The sequence below is a fragment of the Aquarana catesbeiana genome, linkage group LG13 (genome assembly GCF_042186555.1).
Source record: "Aquarana catesbeiana isolate 2022-GZ linkage group LG13, ASM4218655v1, whole genome shotgun sequence".
NCBI lineage: Eukaryota > Metazoa > Chordata > Amphibia > Anura > Ranidae > Aquarana > Aquarana catesbeiana.
In genome coordinates this window covers 207994702-208008673 of record NC_133336.1, presented here as the reverse complement: position 1 = coordinate 208008673, position 13972 = coordinate 207994702, and the positions used below count along the sequence as shown (strand labels likewise).

General features: G+C 45.3%; 1 protein-coding gene across 1 annotated transcript; it reads right to left on the bottom strand.

The window, feature by feature from the left end:
• Nucleotides 1-10163: 10163 nt before the first annotated feature.
• Nucleotides 10164-12637, bottom strand: LOC141117782 (zinc finger BED domain-containing protein 4-like). The gene is made up of 3 exons (XM_073610813.1): nucleotides 12262-12637; nucleotides 10721-12102; nucleotides 10164-10636 (listed from the first exon to the last, which is right to left on the bottom strand). The coding sequence occupies exons 1-3, from the start codon at nucleotides 12426-12428 to the stop codon at nucleotides 10248-10250; spliced, it is 1938 nt and encodes a 645-aa protein (XP_073466914.1). The 5' UTR covers nucleotides 12429-12637; the 3' UTR covers nucleotides 10164-10247.
• Nucleotides 12638-13972: the final 1335 nt, after the last annotated feature.

Below are 13972 nucleotides of genomic sequence, written 5' to 3'. Positions count from 1 at the left end.
TATTGCTTTTTTTTCAAAATTGTCACTCTTTTTTTGTTTATAGCGCAAAAAATAAAAACTGTAGAGGTGATCAAATACCACCAAAAGAAAGCTCTATTTGTGGGAAAAAAGGATGTCTTTTTTGGGTGCATCGTCGCACGACCGCGCAATTGTCAGTTAAAGTGCTGCAGTGCTATATCGCAAAAAGTGCTCTGGTCAGGAAGGGGGTAAATTCTTCTGGGGCTGAAGTGGTTAAAAGTCATGTCAGAGGAGCAATTCCTTAAGGCCCGAGTGAATTCTCCAACAGGGATCACACGGATGGTGTGGAATGGGTGACAACTGATGACAAAAAGAATATTCTTTCCCGGGCATGACTTTTTGTAAGTGCAGGTGTGTATAGATTTAGTATCTGGATCCCCACACAGGGAGATATCCAGAAAGTCAATGTTTGGGAATTAAAAAGAGACTGAACTGAAGATTGAGTTCATTAAATTTAATGAAACTGACAAATTAATTCAATTAAGAGTCATCCCAATCACACACCATCAGTAGATCATCAATGTAGTGACCATACCAAAATATATTTTGTGCAGAGGGGTTGTCCAAAGAGTAGATACAAAGCTCCTCCCACCAACCCATATATAGATTTGCCATTGGTGGTGATAATGTAGCCTCCATGAATGACCCACAGCCCTGGACATGTAAAAGAGAAAATCTGCTGTGATTGGCCCTTTACCCCGATCACGGACACTTCTGGGTGCGTGCCCCAGGGGGTGCATGAGAAGCACGAGCATGGGGGGCTGTCATGTGACGGCCTCCCAGAACTAGCTGGCTGCACTGTAGCCATCATTCGGCTATAGCATGGTCAGCAAGTGTTTAATGTTGGATATAAAATGAAGAAATTAAATATCTGAATTAAAAACAAAATAAAATGTGTAATCTCCAAGGCCTCATGCACACTGGATGTTTTCTTAACTCTCCTAGAAGTCTTCCTCCTGGCAGCATTTAAGCCAAAAAAAGCTTTAAGATTGTAAAAGTGTGTAATGTATTTAGCAGCATTTACCTGTGTCAAGCATTTGGGCATTCATTCATGTCATTGACCAGAATAAATCATTTATTATGTCCATTAAAATAAATTAACACTCAAGTGCTAAACTTGCCTAGCATTACCACAAGTTTAGACACATTTACATGCGTTTACATTCATCAAATATTTTTATGACAAAACTCTGCTGCTCCTGGACACACTGGAGATGTTTTTTCTGCCTCTAAACTCTCCGGTCACTAAACTCCTCTAATGCCCCGTTTCCGATGGAAAATGTCCGATCGGAGCGTGTTGTCGGACATTCCGACCGTGTGTGGGCTCCATCGGACATTTTCCATCGGATTTTCCGACACACAAAGTTTGAGAGCAGACTATAAAATTTTCCGACAACAAAATCCGATCGCATCAATTCCGACCGTGTGTGGCCTTTTCCGACGCACAAAGTGCCACGCGTGCTCAGAAGAAATTCCAAGACTGAACAGCTCGGTCGGGTAAAATTAGCGTTCGGAATGGATACAGCACTTTCGTCACGCTGCAATGTCAAAAATAGTTTAATACAGCGCACTCTCTTCTTCTTTATAATGTGAGAAGAATGAAGTAGTTTTGCTGCTCATATTCACACACACTTCTCACGAACTTATTTCTTTATTGTTTATCGGGACTCCCTCAATATATTTGGATTTGTCACATCAGACAAAATTCATTTTGGGTTGTTTTTTTTTAAAGGCAGTTTTTTTTTGTTTTAGGTTTGTATTTCTTTCAAGGCTGATCTTTGTTCTGTTTTATTTTTAGTTTTACTCCATAATATTTTTGTGTGTGTTTTGTGTGTCAAGTTACCACAACACCATTGATATCTTATATTATTTAATCTCAAGGAGATTGCTTGGTGTTGGTGTCCCTTGTTAATTTCACATTGTACTTTAGAAATGTACCTGAATCCTCACAAACTCATTTTTGAAGGAAAAACTACATAGGAGAGTATAATTGAATCAAAAAATCCTTTATTAAGGGCTCAGAACCAAACAAAGAGGGAGGCAACACTGGAGAAACAGCTGAAATTAGCAAAGCCTTGGACCCCCAGGGCAGACATCAATTCTTTACCATCAAAATTGGTGGCCTGAGGAGTCCTTATTTAAGGGAGTGCAGTCTGGTCCAGAAGTCCCAGAGATCCAGAAAGCAGCAGATGACATCTGTGTCCCCAGGCTGTGGTACTACAAAAGGCTGCATCTTTTGCCAGACCAGACTGGACCCAGGGTCATCACTTTCTGGTCTTCTTTCCACGCTTCCTTCCTGGCTGTGGCTCAGGTGTTGGAGATGTGGCAGGAGGAGGAGAAGGACCTGGAGGAGGAGGAGGACTAGTAGGACCTGGAGGAGGAGGAGGAGTAGTAGGACCTGGAGGAGGAGGAGGACCATGTGTGAGGTCACAAATGTGGGTAGCAGATGTTATTTGGCCCCTCAACCCTTTATTGAGAGCTTCCAACATTAAGGACTCACACATGAGTTGTTGGCCCTCCTCCATCTGCCTCTCTGCAGGCAGTTATGCAAGCAAAGTCCTCCTCCACAGTGTGTGGGCTTCTCAGGGCCTCTGTAGCCTTCCAAAAGAGGCCTATGGCAGCCTCCTCCAGGGTGCTCCTCTTCCTGCCACTTTGTTTTTGCGGTTGTATAGGAGGGACCTGGATATCAGGCAGCCTGCTTGGCCCGGCCTCCTCCTGGCTAAGACTTCCCTGTGTATGAAAAAGGGACATGGTTTTAGTTTTTGCATCATCAATCACAATCAGAAATTAGTACTCCAAACTAACATCTAGTTAACATCATTGATTGGACAAGCAGAAATATTTAGAGGAATGCTATACCTGGCTCAATCTGGGCTCCTCCACATGTTGCTGCCTGGAAGGCCCAGGTTGGGCGTCAGAAGCCTCAGCTGGGGGGGAAGGGAGCGTGGAAGGAAGACTGGAGAGTGATGACCTGGGTTCAGTCTGGCCTGCCAGAAAATGCAGCCTGTCATAGTACCACAGCCTGGGGACATAGATGTCATCTAGTGCTCCGGATCTCTGGGAATCCTGGACCTTCTTGTGCTCCCTTAGATAAGTGCTGCTCAGGCCACCAATTAGGATCTTCAAATAGGTGATGTCTGCCATGGGGATCACCGTCTTCACAAATTCCAGCAATTGATCCAGTGCTGCCTTCCTCTTTGTTTGGTTCTTATAATGTGGGTGGTTTATCTGCCACAGACAAGGCAGGTCCCTGAAAATATCAATGAAGATTGCCATAAAGTCGTTATCTTTCAAGATATCCATTTTCACTGCAGGACACAACACAAGACAAACCCTAATGTCAGGCCAAACTCTCCTAATCTTGTTACAATATAGGCCTCAATCTAGAAGCAGTATATGCCCAAGTTTGGCTCTTACCTTCGTTATCACGATCGGCGCCTCCGATACTCCTTCCTCCGCTCACAGATCGTACGTACTACGCACGTGTGTTACGCTTTATACACATTGCGAATGCGTGTAACTCCGCCCGCCCCTGACATTCTTTCTAGTCTATTCCCCGCCCCTTTTCATTCGGCACAGTGGTGGAAGAGCACATGGTGGAGACACAGCAGGTGGGTGCTAATTATATCAACGAGGAGGAGGGGGAGGAAAGCCCAGAGCCGGAATTGTCTGGATCCAGAAGGTGAAGATTTAAGGCCTCAAATATGTCCTTTGGGGAGATGTTGGACATCCTGAAGAGGGCCGACTATGACGGGAAGTATGGACCTTACCCCAACCCCAATGTCTGAAAGGCCAAGATCATGGCGAAAGTGGTCAAAAGTCTGCACTGGAATTTTGGGGTATGTCGATCGAAAGATCAGCTCAGGAAGTGGTGGTCGGACCTGAAATTAAGAGAACACAAGCAGTACTGAAAGATCCAGAGAGTGCTGCAAAAAAGTAAGTAGTTGTCCAGTGTTCCTATTCTTTTTGTCTTTATTACGTTCGTGCTGCTCCATGTGCTTTTAGGAACTGTTGTACAGTTTAAAATGGCAACTTTAATGTTCATGGGCACATTATTTGTTCATATCAAACATTTTTCTTTCAGCCTATAAAACAACATTGTTTTTGCCATATGCATTTCACCACATTTTTTAGGGCCTACTTGTATGAAATGAATTTGGTTGTGTAGATGGGTTTGTTACTAGAATGAAATGCCAACTAGATTCTGTGTAAGGAAAGGACACTCAGCAGCTGTTTACACATCTGGATGCTGGAGCACTTGTGTGGGACACAAGAACACCCTTTTTATTAGGGGGGCCCACACAGGTGCTTCAGTTTATACTATAGGGGTGTCTCCATCTGTGAAGCTTGTAGAAAACAGGTAAGTATTCAAGCTTGACAAAGGACACTAAAAATTCTACATCTTGGAACTCAGCCAAAATAGACAATTGTACCCCACTTCCAAGCAATGTTGCATATTTCTAGTTCTGCCATCAAATATCTGTGTGCTAAGTATACCTTTTTTTTCACATAGGGGATAAAAGACTCGGAGGACACCCCTCATCCGAGGAGACCAGAGACCCCCCACCTCTTGAAGAAGGGGAAATACCCCCAACACAAAAAGAGCAGGAGGAGGAACACGTGATGGAACTAGTCACCACAACAGGTGAGTGACTGCAACCACAGGCTCAGGTAAGAGATGGATGCCGGCTTTTTTTTTTGGTTTCTCTCTTTTTAGGTGATCGTGATGTTGTGGATCCTGATCCTTTCACCTCGGAAAGTGCCCAGATCCTGATTGGGGAGATCATGGGGTGTAATGTTGCATTTGAAAACATCACAAAAAACATCAATGATGTTATTCAAAAAAATAAGAACATCATTGATGTTTTGGGGAGAGTTTAAAACCCCTACAAAGCCCTTTCTTTTATGGTGTACTACACTTTTAAAACTATTTAACAAATTGTAGAAAAGCCAAATTTTGAAGATGCACATAGTGTGCCAACATGTGCTATCTTCCATCACGGGAGATCAATGGATGCGTTTTGTGGGTGCAACCCCTTCCTCAATAATAAAGTAGCTGAGAGGAAGGGGTTGCTCCCCCAAAACATGTCCCTTGATCCCCCGTGATGGCAGATAGCACATGTTGACATTCGTAAATTGGTGTGCATCTTCAAAATTTGGCTTTTCCTGGGGTGACTTCACCCCATCTGAACGCAATATCAAACACAGTTCCTAAATACTCATGTCTGATATTGCCTTCAAGTTCTACCAAATGTGAACTTTGTAAGTTCAAGATTTGTGTCTTTCTTGTTGGTTTTAAACATGCCAGTTTTATGTTAAAAGGACATTTCTACTTTTTCTAATGCCACCCTAAAAATTGTTATACAACAAACATGTTGGTTTGTTTTAAAAACCTTGTCAAAATGCACATGTGATTGTGCAGGTATTAAAAAGATTGTTAATCAAGAATGTGTGGATGGGGGCGTGGCTAAGATGGCGTGCTGAGCGGCGGCTTTTGAAGGGAGCTCCGCAGATCCGATAACTTTAATCCGGATCCATCGGCACTAATCACCCTATTTTTTCACCCCTGCTGACCGAGGGAGAGCTGGGGGGACCTGTCTGCTGTGGGGAGAGGAGAATTGGCTATCCCAGAGCCGCGATCGGCATCCCGCTGACGCTCCGGGCCTACCTCGGAGGACTAGGCCGAAGCCGCGGCCTTTCCTGGCGGGCCGCGCCGCGGACCGGGACCTCCTCTCGGCGCTCGAAGCTGCTGGGGAGGACCATCGGCTGTTGGGGACCTCGGATGGAGCCGGTAGAGATGTCCCTGGACCTGTATTAAGTTGCGCTTGGGGCCTGAAGACCTTGATTACCCCCACGTTTTACTAGGCCGAGACCGCGGCCTTTCCTGGACATCCGGAGCCGCCGGACCGGCGCAGGGGGGACCCGAACCCCATGGCCTGGAGGAAGTGTCCCTGAAAAGGTTGGGGACAGCTGCCTGGACAGTGGGGGAACCCCTGGGCACTTCCACCCCTGACACCTTCTTTGTGCAGGAGAGCGGCTGAACCAGAGACCCCCTGTCAGCCTGTGGTGAGTGGATCCTCTATACAGTTCCAGGTGGGGGGGGGGCTGTTGCTGGGCCACACGCTACACCATACCCTTTACCTGACTACCCCGGACCCAGCGGGAGGGCCCCCACACCCACTTACTGACCAATACCCAGATATAGGCCCCAGGCGCCTGAATGAGGCGCAGGAACTCCAGCGTAAAGTACAACAAAGGGGGTAAGAGGCTGGCCTTTCCGCCACAGTCGGACTCACCTCAGACACCCACCTCCCCTCCCCCAGAGACTCCTAATACGTGCAGTCCCCGCAGAGCCTCGCGGAAGAACATTATGGAGTCGGATGACTCTCACCCCCCCTGGCTGGCTGACGTCATGGCGGCTATTGCTACTTGTCAATCTACGTTAACAACAAAGATTGAAGCCGTCCAGTTGGACATGGGTCTTATCCGCCAAGATATTGACAAAATCAGGTCTCGAGTCACTGAAACAGAGCAAAGGCTGAGTACCACCGAAGACTCCATTGCGGAACATGAAGCATCACTCCATACGCTTCAGACCAAGGTAAAGGCCCTTGAATATAGAGCTGAAGACGCGGAGAACAGGAATCGGCGCAATAATCTCCGCATTGTTGGTCTACCGGAGGGGGCGGAGGGGAATAATCCTACCTCTTTCATAGAGGGTCTGCTGCGTGACCTCCTGCCCGATGCCCGATGGTCACCTTACTACGCGGTTGAAAGGGCGCATCGCATCCCGCCGAGGCCGGGACCTCCTGGATCCCCTCCCCGCACCTTCATTCTCCGTCTCCTTAACTTCAGAGACAGGGATGAAGTTCTCCGTGCCTCTAGATCTGTGGGGGACCTCAGATTTCAGAATACCAGGATGATGTTCTTCCCCGACTACTCGGTCGAGACCCAGAAGCTTAGGAAATCTTTTGACCAGGTTAAAGCGGCGTTGCGATCACGCAACATCCGTTACAGTGTGCTCTTCCCTGCCCGCCTGAGAGTTCAAGACGGTGAGACAACTCGCTTTTTTACCACACCGAGAGAGGCCTCTGCCTGGCTGGACACGTTGCCACAGAATCGCTAATGGTTTTTCTGGTATGTGCTCTCTGACCCCTTTTTATCCATTGGTCCCTCTCCACAGCTCAGATCTGGGCCTGAGTTATCACACGAACTACCACATGGATGATTTTGTTATGTTGCACAGGTTATGCCCGGTTCATTCCATGGAGTGTGCAGATCTGTGGGGGGAGCACTGGTTATCCTTATCAGGGAAATGCTAAGTTAGTGCCCCTGCCAAAGAACTTGGCCAGGAGACTGTTGGAAAAGAAGTTCCACTGCATCTGTTTGCCTCCACGAGGAGCGTTGGAGTCTTTGTTTTGTATCTTTTACTATAAGATGGATCGAAACTACTGTGAGGTCGCATTACCGGATACTTCCTTATGTCTGACTTTCCACGTCCTCACAGCCTGCTGCATTACAAGCGGAGATCTCACTTGTGTAGGGCCGCCTGAAATGCTGCTTCCCCCCCCCCGCGTGAAGTCTCGGGGGGTGGGCTTGCCTCTTCCACGGACCCCCCCATTGCAGCCGGCGAGCTGAATAAGTTTGGGATTGATACCCGCCTCAGTTTTGGGGGGTTGGGTGGGGTGGGGGGTGGGGAGAAGAAAGTTCCCCTAACGGGGCTTGTTTCATTTACTTTGGATATTGGTATCCTTTATCTGTTTTTAGTTGGGTGTATTTGTTTTTGTTTGATGTTCATACCAAAAAAATTTAACTCATCAGCATTGCATTGTTTCCGGATGTGTTTGTTTTGGGTCTCCTTTATCTCCTGGAACACCAGGGGACTAAACTCCCCAGTCAAGCGCTCCCTGGTGTTCCAATTTATTAAATCTTATAACCCGCATATATGTGTACTCCAGGAAACACACCTAACAGGACGTAGGGTTATGGCTCTTAAAAAACCTTGGGTGGGCCACCACTATCATTCCACGCACTCCTCTTTCTCTAGGGGTGTTACTACTTTGGTGTTGAAGTCACTCCCCTTCCGGCTCTTGGATTTGGCCCTCGACCCTGATGGTCGGTATGTCATTATGCATGCCAAAATATACTCTTTAACGTGGACCATTGTGGGCTTGTATTTGCCTCCCCCGGCTTCCTTGGGGGTGCTCAACCAGATCACTAGCAGTATAGCCGATTTTGCATCTGACAATACTGTTATACTCGGTGATTTTAACCTGGTCCCTGACCCGGATTTTGACAGGCTAACTCCTGCGGGACATCATTGCTCTGGGTTGGCTGAGTGGGCAGATACCTATGGCTTGACGGATGTTTGGAGGTGGCGTCACCCCCAGACCAGGGCATACACATGCCACTCGGCCTCTCACAGAACTTTCTCCCGTATAGACTTGGTCTTTGCAGGGAGCCAGGTACTCCCACGGGTCACAGACATACAAATTCTCCCTAGGGGTATTTCCGATCACGCACCCTTGCTGCTGTCTTTGGATCTCTCCCTGGGCCCAGTGGCAAGGGTGTGGAGGCTCTCCAGATTTTGGATCTCAGACACTGCAGTAGATTCCCAATTTAGGACGGAACTCCTAGACTTTTGGGCAGACATGGGGGTAAGTCACACATGTGCAAGTCACAAGCAAGTCTCAAGTCTTAACCTTCAAGTCATAAGCAAGTCCCAAGTCACTGTGGCGAAAAGCAAGCAAGCCAAGTCGAGTCCCTGCTAGAAGGCAAGCAAGTCAAGTCAAGTCATTTATTTTGGTCAAGTCACAAATTAAGTCAAAATACTGATCTACCCCATTTCCATCCTTTAAATGAGTTAAAAGTCAGTTTTCAGGAAAGGTTTTGTTTTATTTTCAACATTAACAAAACTGCTTAGTGCTTTATTCTTGGCATATTAAAGAAACACTTTGAATGCCCAAACAGCAGACAAGGAGCAGAACACTCATGCAATTAAATGGCCAACAAGCCTGAAAAAAATGTAGTCCTTGCTGAGGGGGAAAATAACTAAGCTCAAAGTTTGAACTTGACACAATGCCAATATCTGGACACTTGAATGGTGATGAGAATAATAGTATTCCCATCACCATTCTTCAAGTGTCCAGATATTGGCAATTTGGCATTGTGTCAAGTTCAAACTTTGAGCTTAGTTATTAGAATAGAAAAAAGAGGGAGAAACACCCGCGCAATGGGATGCATGCAATGGAATAAAAATTTAAAAATTAAAGAATGTTGTTGGAACTGCTGCCACTACCGATTACTTCCACTAGGTGGAGTAAGATATAAGAAAAAAGGAATAGAAGTAGATAGCGCTGTTTCCAAGCCTGGTGAATTCAAATGTGTTATAAAGGTCCTGGATGTGCATAAGTCAAGTTGGTTGTCTGACTTAATAAAGTGCAGTGTGTGCTCTAAAAAAGATATAACTTAATCCGTATGAATATAATATATCCATATATAAACGAACCCTATTTTTAAATTAAAAATATTTGTGCAAAATTATGTGATCCATAACGTAAATCGATAATGTACATATGAAGTGAACAAACAAATATATATAATCAAGTGCTTTCAGTGCTGCTAGGATCTGGTGAGTGCAATCAATCACTATTAGAACACGGATTAAGGCACGCACTGAAAGGTTTACTCATTGGAATATCCATCAGAATCCAGGGTTTTTTTTTGTAGCAGCACTGAAAGCACTTGATTATATATATTTGTTTGTTCACTACATATGTACATTATCGATTACGTTATGGATCACATAATTTTGCACAAATATTTTTAATTTAAAAATAGGGTTCATTTATATATGGATATATTATATTTATACGGATTAAGTTATATCTTTTTTAGAGCACACACTGCACTTTATTAAGTCAGACAACCAACTTGACTTATGCACATCCAGGACCTTTATAGTAATTCCACGGGATAAACATTCACTATACTATAGGCAATATCTTTACAATCTTTCCCACTCCATACTGCCCTCCCACTAAGGGAATAACACATTTGAATTCACCAGGCTTGGAAACAGCGCTTATCTACTTCTATTCCTTTTTTCTTAGTTATTAGAATAGCCACTTAAAATGCATTGCATTTGCAAAAAATAGTATTCTGACTTCTCAGAATACTATTTTTTGCAAATGCAATGCATGTTAAGTGGCTATTCTCAGAATAGCCACCTAAAATGCATTGCATTTGCAAAAAATTAAATTTGAAAGTACTTTCTCGCTCAGTTGTGAGCGATGGGGTCGCATTATCACCCCACCATGGCTAAACACACGTTCAACAGGTGCGCTTGATGCAGGGACTGACATTACTCTTACCGCTACCCTGAACAAAGAGGGGAGCATGTGCCTGTTCATGGCCCAAAACTGAAGGCAGCTCTGTCCATCACAAATGTCTAAATACTGGTTCAGCTGTATTTGGGGACTGGAACATGAATCTCTCTTCTGTTTTTTGCGGTATGCTGTGAACAGCCCAGATTGACTCTCTGACTCTGCCACTGGCATTTGCTCGTCTTCATCGGTGGTTGTTGGGGTGGGCTTGCAGTCCTCTTTGAGAATCAAGTCTGAAAAACACAAGCATAAAACAGTGACTCAATGCACTCAGGTGTTATTACTGCAAACGGGTTATTACCAAAAACATAACATACTTTTTATCATCGCAGACACAGCCTCCTTGACATTTTCGGTAGCCAAAACATCATGGGTCAACCACATGGTGCCAAATGAAGGATCCAGCAGAGCAGCTTTTAGGTATAGAGGGTCAGAGAAGGGTAAGGTTGCTACATCATTCTGTTCATCTGCCATCCTCACATTGACAAAGATCCCTTCGAATCGTCTTTGGAGTGATTCTTGCAGGCTACGGATCAAGCCACCAAGGTAGCGCACGCTCTCTTTATGATTTTCCAAGTGGTGATTCAGAGAAAGGATACAGGGTACAACAGCACTTATTGTCACAAGTTTTTCTCCCTGTGAGAGGTCTGTGGCTTCTCCAAAAGGTTGAAGGACATCCACGAGTTCCTTAATCTGATTCCACTCTCTAGCTGTGAATACAGTCTCTTTGTGTCCCCCATCTTCAAGCATTCTAGTCAGTTTCAGCTGGTCACAGCTGACCACTGATTTCAATTGCCTCAGTGTGGAATTCCAGCGTGTGGTAACAGAGGCAGGGATTCCACGCTGTCCAAACTCCTCCTCAAATTTTTCCTTGAAAGAGGTGCTTGTGTGTAACAAGGAGCTCAACCTGGAAGCTTTGGCGAGAGCTGCATTGACTAATTTAGTCTCTTTAAGTCCATCACCTATTACCAATTGAAGCGTGTGTGCAAAACATTGAAGTCTAGTCTGGGTTTTTGCACTCAAATAATTGTCAAACATCTCCTGTTCTTCCACTGACAGGTCATTCCAAATGTCTGAATCATCAAGGTCATCGTCTTCATCTAGCTGTCCTGGAAAACATGTAGTGAATGCTTTTTTCATGTTTGCGGCGTTGTCACAGATGATGTGGTCTACCTTTTTTTTAATCTTGTACTCTTCACATATATGCTCAAATTCCTCACAAATTCTTTCCCCTGTATGGGGACCTTTGAAGCGGTTGCAAGCAAGCAACTGTGATTTTAACTGAAGACGGTCATCCTCAATGTTGATCCAGTGCACTGTGACTCCAAGAAAGCCTCTCATCCTGCGGTCTGACCATATATCTACAGTCACTGACAGATGATCTACCACTTCGAGTTCATTTTTCAGCTTCATTTTCCTATCTGCCACCAGATTGTCAAGCTTGCCAGTAATTGTTCTTCTACTTACTGGAGAGTATTTGTTGTCTACTATTGACAAAAAGCGACGAAAGCTTTGATGTTCAATGATGGACAGTGGCATGTTGCAGTTTAGAATGAGGTCTGACAGGATTGAGTTTGTAATTGCCTTTTGCTGCTGGTGGTTGCAGTGGTATAGCTGCACAGTCCCCTGTGCGATGAATTGTGAGATTTGAGGCTGGGTATCATCAAAAGTCCCTTTGGTATGGATGTACTCTTCATATCTATAGAGTAAACAGAAGAGAGATAGAAAAAAAAGTTAGCTATGTGATTTATTGATTTGAACAACAATACACTCTGCTCCCACCTAAAGTGGGATGTAGGCCTAATTTGCATATATATATATATATATATATATATACACGTGACGTTACTGTACCTACTTTTCTTTGTGGGTTTTGTAGTGACGGATGAAGTTGGATGTTGTGGTGGACGTGTCTCTTATTTTTGAGTTGCAGACCTTGCATATCGCCGTTCTCTTCTTTTCACCAACATCTAAAATATAATCCTTAAATCCAAATTTAATTATTTTTGGAATTGCTCCCTCCATTATAGCTGCCTTGTGCGTTGATCTGTCAGGGGTGGATCCAGAGTTTGCTGTCGGGATGGCCCGGGCACTGCCAGAAAATAAGGTGTTGCTGCTTAGTACACTAGTACTTACAGAACTATTTTTAATGTATTATATATATACGGTCTTAACCTAACCTTGTTTAAAACAGTGACACGTTTATCATTCCAGATTAGAATATTACATTAGTGACTCATAGTGACACTTTTTGGGCACCAGTGACACCAATACAGTGACCAGTGCTAAAGCTTGCATTGATTTCAGCATGCATGGAGCATTGCAGTACATGAACTTTCACTGGATGTGGACTGTTTAATGAGTTTGTAGTACGCATGGAGAACTTAATTCAGCAATATGATTTTTATGTAATATTCACGTTGAGCACTTTGTACTTCGCACAAGTAATAGTTAATTAGTGAAGGACTCAGGGAGGAACTGGTCTGGGACTGAGGGTCAGTGCAGTGGCCGTCGCATAGCAGGAGAAAAAAAGCACAGAGCCGAGGAGGAGGAGAAAACAAGGAAAGAAGGTTTGTACCTACCTAGGTTTCATAGTTTTAGCATGTGCAATGATATTGATGATAGATTGCATCTGCAATCATATCTGCGTCCTGTAATCATCAGTACAGGCCAGGGCCCTGCTAGCTGCTACATCACTAGTGCAGATTTGCAGAAGCTGCAGGTCTGTTTGATGCAGTGCCAAGCAAGCTAATGCTTCCCTGCAAAGTTTGCAAGGAAGCATTTGCTTGGCACTGCATCAAACAAACCTGCAGCTTCTGCAAATCTGTTTCCTCCTCCTCAGCTCCGGGCTCTGTGCTTTTTCTTCTGTGCTGCAACGACCACTGCACTGTCCCCCATTCTCAGACCAGTTCCTCCCTGAGTCGTGTGACTGTCCCTGCTCCAGTGCCCCCTCAGTAGAAGAATAATAGTCTGCCATGACTTACTCTATGGCTGCTGGACTGGACTCCACTCAGATTCAGTCAGTCGGCTAGGCTTGGCTGGCTCCTTGGGCAACTTCCAGTTCCTTCTTCCTCCCCCACCGTGAGGCCTGCGACTCACGCTGCTGGCTCTGCACACTTGCACAGAAGCCCAGCCCCTCCCTCAGAGATCACTCCGCAGTAGGAGGGGGGCGGCGCTGCGGCCTGGCCGGACGGAATACAGAGACCTGTACAGCCTAGGAGGAGAGACTGCAGCACTGTGCACAGTCATCATCAAATAAAAAAAAAGTCTGCGGCGGCCGCGAACACTGCAAGCGCCGCTCGCGGACACCTATGCGATCCCCGCCCACAATGTTGGCAAGCTGTATTTGTGCGGGCAGAAGCCGGGACTCGGGGGAGCTTTCTTTTGTGGGGGGGCGGCTTTTGCCTAGGCCAAGACACAGCACTGGTGGTGCCAAGTCATTGCAAGTCATTGCAAGTCAAATAGCCCAAGTCAAAGTCAAGTCGCAAGTCATTAGTGGCAAGTCAAAGTCAAGTCGAGTCATTTATTTAATTTTGTCAAGCAAGTCGCAAGTCCTCAAACAGGTGACT

Bases quoted from the DNA above. Each gene is read 5' to 3' on its own strand.
- LOC141117782 (XM_073610813.1), bottom strand. From the start codon at position 12,428: ATGGAGGGAGCAATTCCAAAAATAATTAAATTTGGATTTAAGGATTAT. The intron at 12,103-12,261 runs GTAGGTACAGTA...TTTACTCTATAG, and splicing joins TACAAAACCCACAAAGAAAA to ATATGAAGAGTACATCCATA. The intron at 10,637-10,720 runs GTATGTTATGTT...TGTGTTTTTCAG, and splicing joins TGTGTCTGCGATGATAAAAA to ACTTGATTCTCAAAGAGGAC.